The following is a 10,952-nucleotide window of genomic DNA, read 5'->3' on the forward strand; positions in this document are numbered from 1 at the left end:
CTGGAAGAAGGCTCAGCTTTCTTGGCTTGGAGCCTGTCTGTGTATACAATATTGCAAGAATTGTTTGCAGAAAAGTAAAAGTAAGCCATTTACGAGTAAGCAGATGAAATGGAGAACTCCCTGAACTTAGAATTCCCTCATTTCTTCCGTATGAAATATTCCCTGCTGTGTCTTGGGAGTACAGTACATGCCTACATGCACAAAAAAAATATTGTGTTATTAATGAAATCATCACTTTTAGAATTCATTGCACTCAATATATGCTTCTTTCCAATATTTTATTAATCATTTGTGTTTAAATGCACATACTATAATACAAAACATTATCCTGATTCTTCATTCACTTGTTTCAATTCCTGTTGAATAGTGGCACAAATGTTGATTTTACAAAACATACACAAGATGACGACTAACACATACTACACATACGTCTGAGTCTGCATAGCAGGTTTTCCTGATAGTCAAGAGCCAGACTAGTCATCTAGGACATCATTTCACTCTTTCATTCTATACTAGCAACATTGTTAGTATGAGTCTCATTGTGGTGGTTTTCTCCTTTTCTTTCTACCTATTCTCTCTTCCGTTTTCTGGACAGTGGATTTTATTGGACTTATAGTGTGTGTGCTGGTCTGTTCTCTGAGGGCCTGTTCTCTGTAGTTCTCAGAACCCTGTAGATTGAACTCTCCTACTTCGTCAACTTTGAATGAGATTTCTGACGCTGAGGGTGTCAGACTTGTACCTGTTATTATTTCTTCAAGTTTAGTTTCATTGTCATTATGGATAGGAACCTCATCCTTGACAACAGTGGGTATGGTCACTTTTTTACTTTTCTTTCTACCCTCCCTCTCTTTTGATCCTTGTCTTCTCCCAGTCATAACGGGATCGCTGGCTGTTCTGGTGAGAAGTCCCTTTTCACTATGACTCTCTATGCTCTGTGGCGTTAGCATCTCAGCCTGCTCTGCAGCGACTACAGTGGTGATTGTGGGGATGTTCAGTACAACAGTGCTGTCAGTAGTGACTGTATGAAGGGCATCTTCAGTGGGATTCTGAAGAGATGTGCCCTCAGCCAAGAGAGTTGATATGACTTTTCTCCTCATCTTTCTTCCCTCTCTCTCTTTCAGCCTGTGCCTTTTGGTCTCACTCAAAGTTGAGCCTACAGTCGTAATGGTATTGGATCCTTTCTCATTGTGACTTTTGGGTCTGTGTGACACTGGCTGCCCTGCAACGCGAACAGTAGTGATGGTGGTGATGGCTGGAGCACTTGTGCTCTCAGTAGTGATCACTTCAAGATCCTTTTCAGTGGGGTTTCGGAAAGTATCCCCCACCATGGGAAGAGTGGGAGGGATTTTCCTCCATTTATTTGTTTTCTCTCTCTCCTTTGACCTGTGCCTTTTGCTTTTGATAAAAGTCACAATGGGGGTGCCGGCAGTAACCGTAACATGTCGCTTTTCACTGTGGTTCTCTAACTTTAGTTGCGCAGGCTGATCTGCAGAGATTATGGGAGTGCTGGTAGGGATGGTCGGGGTGCCAGAGCTCTCTGTTGTGGTTGTTGGGAGGTCCTGTTTAATGGCGGTATGGCGTGCAACTCCTTTAGGGGTGACAGTTAGCGTTATGTTGCTCTGTTTTTTCCTCCCTTCCCCCTTTCTTGACCTCTGCCTTTTGGTTTTCTGTGTGGTCACAATGGGTGTGCTGGTGGTTGCAGAAAGAGACGCTGTTTCTGTGTGAGCCTTCAGAGCCGGAGTTTCCAGCATTGTCTGCTCCATCTTGACAGCAGTGGCTGAGGTGTCAGAGGCATCTGCAGCACTTTCTTCATCTACATGTGGTTCATCTCTCATGACATCATTAGAAAGCTCCGCTTTCCCTCCACAATCTTTTTCACCATCACTGAAACGGTTGACATTTCTGTTCACCTGGTCATCATTCTCAGGCTCATTTGCAAAGTTACTCTTATTGACAACTTCCTCTGCTTTGGTAGGACTAACTTGGTAGGACTCCTCTGCACCTTTTGAGACTAAGTCGATTTTCTGCTTCCTCTCTCTCCCTTTTCCTTTCCCTTTCCTTTTCTTGTTATTTTTCTTATTTTTCCCTGCAGTGTTCTTCCTCTTCTTCTTCTCTGAGGTCTGTGTCTCTCCTTTGGTGTTGTCTGTAGCCGAACCCTGAGAGGTGGAGACGGTGGCCAGAAATTTGATGAAGTCCTCAGCGACTGTGACCATGTTCCTGAGGGAGGGTTCCTCAGGGCCAGTGGTCTGGGAGCCAGAAACAGTGGACTGTGTTGTGCCTTCAGGATTGTCCTGCTCTGTGCCTGTTTCCTTTGTCTCTTTCTGAGGAGCCACGGTCAGCACGTCAATAACGTCAATACCTCCGAAATCATATGGGATGGACTCTCTAGGCACTGCAACCGGGAGCTTGTCATATTTTTTACACCTGTGTGGTTAAGAGAGATGGAGAGAGGTTTAAAATGTGCTCCCTGTAGTGTATTATAAAGCCACTAAAAATGCTTGGATTGTTAATTCTCGTTTGATTTTTTAAAATTATTTGTATTGTATTTGCAAGACATTCTAGTTCACTGTCGATGCTAGTAACATAAGCATTTCGCTGCACCTGCCACAACATGTGCATTATTACAGTAAATATTGTACTTACACGCCATACCAGTGGCGCTCCACACATTGCTCTTCATATATAAACTGAAAACAGGGCACCTCAATGACATTGAAGAAAGCTTGGCCAACCACCCTGGAGGAGGTGTCATTGACTTTCCTCAGACACTCCTTCAACCTGCACAGATAGTGTGACAAAGAGAAAATTAGCCACTCCTGGTTACTGTAGCCTGTCTGGATGGTTTGACAGACTGTAGTAGTACATCATATAATTGGTTTGAGCCTCTGACTGTCTAACATGATTACTCAAGTGTATGAAGTAGTTTATTTATTTATTCTTTATAGATTATTTAAACGGATGGATCAAAGGCATTGCATTTTGCTCCTAACATTCTATTTTTTAAACAAAAAAAGGCGTTTCAACTATAATGTAGGCAACTCACGCATTATCGCAGTCACAGTGACTAAGAGGATGCCACTTGAAATTGGTGTAGCCGTATTTTGAAGAAAACGCATGGATGACGTAGGGGCAGTGGTCATGAACGCGGCAACAACTGTCAGTCGCCGCGAACTCTCCTGCAAACGGCGAATGTATATTAAACAATAACAACAAACCAACATGCACCGAAATCAGGGAAACAGTTGAATGACTAAATGTGGTCATAATAGTTCATCATGCATCTAAAATACAGAATAACATCAAACTTTACGCAAGTTCACAACCTACCCAAATGGTCGTAATTATCAGCCATGTTGCCAGCTCCACACCACAGGGTTCCAGGATAAGTGAATCCTCGCTTGGATCTCTGCTTGTTATCCTCGTGGACAGAATTCTCTCTCGTCGTCTCCTTCGGTGTCTGTGCTGTTGGTGCGGCTATCCTCTCCGTGGTGACCGTCGTGCACTTTGATGTCCTCTGGAACGCTTGACAGTTGTATTTGGCTTCTGTCATGTCCGCAAAACTCAACTCCATATATTCGGGGTTGGTTATCTGGTGCTTCAGTCCCAATCTGCACACATGCATGAATGACTTCACCTGCGTCTGGTTGATGGTTACTGAGCAGTCCACCAGTTCACCCGACGTGTCATGCACTGAGCGCACTTCCTCAATTCCGTCTGACACTTGGTAAAGACAATTTCCCCCAATGCCTGACATTTTGACACAGAATGTGCTGTTGAGCATGAAAAACACATCTTTACTCTGTTTCTCTGCATCTAGGGAATAATTGGGGAATTCTCCCTTGACAAAGTTTCTGTCCAGATAAGACAGAAAGAAAAAAAAGACCGACCACATTACTTCAGATGGCACTTTCAGCACCACGCGCACTGAGACAGCACCACTTCCTTTCCGGTGTTCTCGCCAAAACCGGCTTTATAGCGACACTTCTAGTGGTGCGATTATTAATACGATGACTGACAATAATGGGAGGGGTCTGACACATAAAATTAACCCCTTCAGTGGCCGATTACACACTTTCCATTATTTCAACGGAATCCATTGATATTGTAAGTCCAGGCTAATTTCAGAATGTGCGCAAACTGTTGCTTAAACATAAAAACACGACTATTCTACAATTACTAGCAGTTCAACATGAAAATAATCAGCCTACCTGTGCCTGAATTTTGTTAAATCCAAATGAGACAATAACTGCAGGAAAGTATATTGACAACAAGGCACGTTTGTGTGCGTTTTTGTCTTTTACACGCATTCTATTTATTTATAGGCGAATAATCAAAGTCAGCAGACCCGATATGGTTAATAGGATGGCGTGTACAACTGCTGGCAGCCTAGGCTACTCTGCCGTGGGTTGACCGCAAGTTACCTCCCCGTCCCCCTTTTCACCAAAAATCGAGATTTAGCTTTGGTGACGCTGCAAGCAAGGAGGAGGTTCTTCTCGCGCTTCCCATGGTAACAAGGATGGCGTGATTCTTCCAACCCAATAGATTGGACATCTTTTAGATTCCACAAAAGGCATTGGTGGTGACCTAAATTAGAATGTTGGAACAAACGTCTTTCTTTGTCTAGAATGGAAAGGTTTGCAAAGCTCGCACGCAATCCGCGCTCTCTCAGCAGCATGTCTGAGCAAACTGGGTTTAATTAATGTTATTTCAGAGGTTGAAACCTACTACCGATGGAGGATGGGGAGTTGAGGTTGAGGTCATGTCAGAGGGTGCACTACTGTACCCAAGCCAAGCGTAAATGCTGCCCTGGTGTCAAATGGGGTAATTTACTTGGACTGGCACTGCATGGGAGCACGGGCAGGTAATTCATCTGTTAAAGTAGCTAGCAATATCATGGAACTCATTTGACAAAAACGGGCTATGCATTTTAAATATTGCCATCCATATACTGCTTTGGCAACATTTTTAGGTTTTATGGATTATTAAATATTTCACCCAATTGGCTAGGTCTGCATGTGCAGTCACTAGTCCAGACAAAAATCGGCGGTGAGTTCTAATCAGGCCACTGTTTTGTCACAAGGCAGGATTTACAATGAGCTTTCAGGAGAGGCGTGGGTATTTTTGTATTCTCCGCAAATACACTTGAATCGGATTGTTAGAAGGCGGAGAGAAATTATGCAAAATCACCCGAGGCAACATTCGACTAAACCTTGGAAAAGCCCCTGGGTTAATTGAATGCTCATTACTACAAGGTTTTAGTGGGTGGAAAACAATAATAATTCTGTGCTCTAGATTTTGACATTGATAAAATGTCAAAATGTCATATTTTGACATTGATAAAAATCTGCCTATATGCTGGTAATCCGTTTGGATAGCCTTTGGACCCTTCCATAGTTTATATAACACAGCCTTTATAAACCCTTTTAATAGGCAAATAGTTACAGTTGGTATTATCAGAATAATAGTTTTAATAGAAAGTGACAAAAATATATGTATAAAATTAAATTATCCACACTAATATGCACACATTGAATTACAAAACACTCGCACTGTTATCCACAAACAAATGAGACACGATTGAACAATTAGCTGACAACAATAATTGATTTCTCCAGATCTCCAGATCCTTCTATTAAATATAATTTTATTAAATGGAAGGTTCTGTCGATTTCTCTGTTCTTACTATGGCGTCACAGAGTAGGCAAACAACTGAGCAGGCGTAGGAATGTCTCAAATGGACATGAACCTTCTTATGATGGTATAAAGGTCCGCCAATTTGGTCAGGGAGTTTGTCAACCATGGTTTGCCAGTACTGTGATAAAATAATGTGGAAAATCCTGAATTTGAAGAATTGATCTGCACTGTATGTTTGTTAGCTAGCTAGCCAGTTTTAGAGGAATGATTCCATACATTTGTCTAATTAACTGCCAATATGCCAACATTCCATTAAAAAACGCAGTCAATCCACAGCCATATACTGGCTCAAATCAGTTGATAGACTTAGACGAGTTGTAAGTGCAACAAGTAGGTGATATTTTATCATACGGTATAAATGAATTTGATTTGATTATAATAGCACTCAAAGCATTCCAATATATTTTTTATACCTTTCTGGCCTGTTTACATATGTTATAAAGGCTATTTATACAGACAATTTGTATAAAACAAATTTACCTAGTAGCGGCCCACTTTTTGGAAGCAAACCACTCGATTTTGTCCCTACGTTATATCGGCATCGAACATGTCACCCTCCCTAGGAGAACGAGAGGCTGCCTGGATCTTTAATTTAAAGACTCTTGCTCCCTCCCTTCGGTCTCAACGTAGGCTTTGATCTGAAGCCATTCTCGTGATTTTGCTATTGTAAATGTAGCCAAATTGTATATATCAATCAAATGTATTTATAAAGCCCTTCTTACATCAGCTGATGTCACAAAGTTCTAGCCTAGCAAGCAATACACGGTGGCTAGAAAAAACTCCCTAGAAAGGACAGAACCTAGGAAGAAACCAGGAGTGGCCAGTCCTCTTCTGGCTGTACTGGGTGGAGCTTATTACAGAAAATGGTCAAGATGTTCAAATATATTTATTTATTTAACTAGGCAAGTCAGTTAAGAACAAACTCCTTTTTCAATGACGGCCTAGGAACAGTGGGTTAACTGCCTGTTAGGGGCAGTTAGGGGCAGACTTGTATCTTGTCAGCTTGGGGACTTGAACTTGCAACCTTCCGGTTACTAGTCCAACACTCTAACCACTACCCTGCCACCCCATAGATGACCAGTAGGGTCAAATAATAATAATCACAGTGGTTGTCGAGGGTGCAACAGGTCAGCACCTCAGGAGCGAATGTCAGTTGGCTTTTCATAGCGGATCATTCAGAGTGTCTCTAGAGAGTTGAAAACAGGCCAGGTAGTCCTGAGGCATGGTCCTAGGGTTCAGGTCCTCAGAGAGAGAGAAATAACAAAAGAAAGAGAGAAAGATAGAATTAGAGAGAGCATACTTAAATTCACACAGGACACTGGATAAGACAGGAGAAATACTCCAGATATAACAGACTGACCCTAGCCCCCGACACAAACTATTGCAGCATAAATACTGGAGGCTGAGACAGGAGGGGTCGGGAGACACTGTGGCCCCATCCGACAATACCCCGACAGGGCCAAACAGGCAGGATATAACCCCACCCACTTTGCCAAAGCACAGCCCCCACACCACTAGAGGGATACCTTCAACCACCAATTTACCATCCTGAGACAAGGCTGAGTATAGCCCACAAAGATCTCCCCCACGCACAACCCAAGGGGGGGGAGGGGGGTGCCAACCCTCACATCAGTGACTCAATGATCATATGCTATCCATTCATGTTTTTGGTATGTTATTTTATATCTGAGAATTAACCAATGCTATCAAGCCAATCCCCGGTTGTGATTACAGATTTTCATCTGTTGTGAAACGGCTAGTTTAGTTAGCGGTGGTGCGTCAAGGCATTATTCCACCGGGACTCAGGTGGCAAAAAGAACCATCACTGGGACAGCGCACAGAGTATTTCTGTGAGCGCTGGTGTGCCATCCTGAACAAATGCTCGATTGATTTAATAACATTATTTGTTGACCAGTTGACAAAAGATTTTATTGAAATGGACTGGCATATTCAATTAACTTATAAACTAACCAAGCGCTCCAGGACAAGTTGTCTAAAGAAATAAAGGAACTTAAAATAAAGAAATTCAACCAAAACAAAAAAGACAAGGCCGCGGACAAAGTCTACTCCTGGAGAAACCCTGATAAAAGAGGTCCTCCTCTCCATGACAGACGCAGGAGGGAGGCCGCTTACATTCTATCCATCCCCGACTGACCTACAACCAGCGCCTCATCTGCTACCAGTGCCAGTTTTTTTTTTTTATCCAACGAGAGACTGGGCCGATGGAAACGGGGAGGTAGCCGCGGACATGCGCACCGACGAGATGCCGCACCCGACGGGGTAAGAAGAAACGACTACCAGAGGCAGAGGGGACCGTTCACACGGTCCCAGACCCCACGGGACTGAGTGTCTTCAATTTATCAAGCAAGATATTGAGCCCTGCCCATATCTCCTTGCTTAATAGAGGGTCATCTTTTGTGCCTACAACTCAGTAAAACGATTTCGATGTTAAGGTAGACATGTTTAAGTTTTATTTTAGAAACATCCGTTTAAGGGAATACTTTAGCTCCCCGAATCGTGATATTTCTACTGAACATGTAGGTTGCTGACCTGCACATATTCCGACTCCTTTTAGAAGTAAAGAGTTATTTTGTACCTCCATTAAATCGCAATCACTCTATTGAGACATATTGCAGACTCGTTGAAAAAGAGATCGTTCATCTCCGTAAGAACAAACAGGAGTACATGTCTTTCCATAATTGACCTAAGGATGAAAAACAAGCTTTGCTTGATTTACAATCCGATACGTCAGTCCTTACCCGCGCTACTGATAAGGGTGGGTCGGTTGTACAATCCGATACGTCTGTCCTTACCCGCCCTGCTGATAAGGGTTGGTCGGTTGTACAATCCGATACTCAGTCCTTACCCGCCCTGCTGATAAGGGTGGGTCGGTTGTGCTCATGGATAGGTCTGTTTAAGTAAATGAGTGTCATAGACAACTGTTTGACAACACTTTTTACAAGAAACTCAGAAGTGACCCCACTGACCAATTTCAGAATACTATCTTTACTGTCCTAGATGGTTATTTAAGTTCTGGTCAGATAACCAAAAAAGAACACTGCTTTTTGGCTATTCAACACCCTAAAATTGCTACTTTTTATACTTTGCCGAAATTACACAAGAATGTTACAAAATCTCCAGGGCGCCCCATTGTTGTAAAGGACACCAGCAGTATGATCTCTATCGTTGAATCTCTTGATCCTCTCCCTGAGAATACCTTGTTAGTTACTTTTGATGTTGAGTCGTTATACAGAATATTCCACACGAGGGCGGTATTGAAGCTATGGAACATTTTCTTCTGCACGTGACCCTGATAAACTACTTTCCAGTGCATGCATTATAACATTGTCTGAAGTAGTACTCACACACACACACACACACAACTACTTCATGTTTCTAGATGATTTCTTTGTTCAGACAAAGGGTTCTGCTATGGGATCCCCCATGGCTCCTAACTATACTAATGTGTATGTGGGTTACATGGAGAAACAGTCCATGAATCCTCTCAAATGTTTTCTTGCCTAACATCATTATTTGGTAAAGGTATATCAATGACATTTTTGTTTTATGGAGGGGTGATGCAAAACAGATCCAGGCATTCCATACTTTTCTTAACTCTTGTTCTGAGCATCTGAGATTTACTTTGCAATCTGACACGTCAAATCAGTTTCCTTGATCTCCTGTGAGGATAATGTTATATACACTGATTTTTACAGGAAACCTACTGATCGTTACAGTTTGTTGAGGGCTGATAGTTGTCACCCACTTCCCTTGAAAAACAGTTTGCCATACAGCCAATTCTGTCGAATAAAAAAAAAAAGCAAAAAACAACCAGATTTCGACAGAAACATGGCTGAGACGAAAATAAAATTCAAGGAGCGAGGGTACAAAGATGGCCAGATTAATACTGACATTGAGAAAATTCAAAATAAACCGAGATATTTTTCAAGGACAGTCTCGCAAAAAGAAGCATTTTGCGTTCTAACTACGCGCTATGCAAAGTGCTTTGAACAAATTAAGGGAATCGTTCAAACATTGGCACATTCTAAACTCCGATGACAGTATCGGTAATGTGTTTTCAGGCGCTCCCTTGATCGTATTCTCGCCGGGCAGAAATCTCTGAGATCAATTGGTAAACTCTGATTTACCACCCTGTACAACGTCTATTTGCGCCCCTACTGGATGGAAACTACAAGTGTAATGGCTGTGCTCAATGCAATGGCACTTATAAATGTAGATCCTTTAAACACCCCCGAACAGGGAAACATATCCCTATCAAAGGTGTTATCACGTGCTCCACTAAGGCAGTTATTTATCTTATAAATGATGCTTGTGGTAAAAATGATGTGGGTTAAACAAAGCGCAAATTAAAAGTACGAATCTCGGTGCATCGTAGCACCATTAAGTGCATCGATTTACCAGTAGCGGCTCACTTTTTTGGACGCAAACCACTCGATTTCGTCCCTAAATTATATCGACATCGAACATGTCACCCTCCCTAGGAGAGGGGGTGACCTCGACAATGTATTGTTAAAACGAGAGGCTGCCTGGATCTTTAATTAATTTAAAGACTCTTACTCCCTTCGGTCTCAACGTAGACTTTGATCTGAAGTCATTCTTGTGATTATTGTGATTTTTCCGTTGTAAATGTTTGTAGGCCTATGTAGCCAAATTGTATCTATGATCGTATGCTATCCATTCATGTTTTTGGTATGTTATTTTTTATATCTGAGAATTAACCAATTATATTAGGCCACACCCGGTCATGATTACAGACACCTGTGTGTGTCCTTTGACACTATATAAACTAGTCACCCCGCAGTGTTTGTCATTATACCCTGATGAAGACAGCTTGTCTGTCGAAACGTTGGTTATTAGGTTATTAAATGATTGCAGCTGAGTTCCTAGAGTGTGCACTGTCCTTTAATTTTTCAAGTCTTCTACCCATATAAACTGTATTTATTTAAAATATTTTAGGGGGACAATAATGCTATTACACAATTTCTGATATATCACATGGCTTAACAAATTTAACAAAATAGGCAACGTCCCAAAATAAATGTAAAATGACAAGGGGGATTTGTTCATTTGAATTTTGTTTTATTATTTAAATGAATTACATCATTAAAGTCACTTGTGTGTCCCGAAATTGATGGTCTTATTGATTACTGTTCTCCTGGCAGCAGGATCACAGATTCGTCACGACAAAGACATGCTAAACTTTGTAACGTTCGTCGTAGGTGGAAGAAGAGGAGGAC

At 41.9% G+C, this 10,952-nt stretch overlaps 1 protein-coding gene across 1 annotated transcript; it reads right to left on the minus strand.

The window, feature by feature from the left end:
- Positions 1-267: 267 nt before the first annotated feature.
- Positions 268-4,447, minus strand: proca1 (protein interacting with cyclin A1). The gene is made up of 4 exons (XM_021587963.3): positions 3,328-4,447; positions 3,044-3,176; positions 2,644-2,778; positions 268-2,424 (listed from the first exon to the last, which is right to left on the minus strand). Exons 1-4 carry the CDS (start codon positions 3,890-3,892, stop codon positions 537-539), a joined length of 2,721 nt encoding a protein of 906 aa, XP_021443638.3. The 5' UTR covers positions 3,893-4,447; the 3' UTR covers positions 268-536.
- Between the last annotated feature and the right edge of the window lie 6,505 nt (positions 4,448-10,952).

Source organism: Oncorhynchus mykiss, chromosome 27 (assembly GCF_057628025.1).
Source record: "Oncorhynchus mykiss isolate SJ-2025 chromosome 27, ASM5762802v1, whole genome shotgun sequence".
NCBI lineage: Eukaryota > Metazoa > Chordata > Actinopteri > Salmoniformes > Salmonidae > Oncorhynchus > Oncorhynchus mykiss.

Bases quoted from the DNA above. Each gene is read 5' to 3' on its own strand.
- proca1 (XM_021587963.3), bottom strand. From the start codon at position 3,892: ATGTGGTCGGTCTTTTTTTTCTTTCTGTCTTATCTGGACAGAAACTTT. The intron at 2,779-3,043 runs GTGAGTTGCCTA...CTATCTGTGCAG, and splicing joins CACTGTGACTGCGATAATGC to GTTGAAGGAGTGTCTGAGGA. The intron at 2,425-2,643 runs GTAAGTACAATA...TTAACCACACAG, and splicing joins GAGCGCCACTGGTATGGCGT to GTGTAAAAAATATGACAAGC.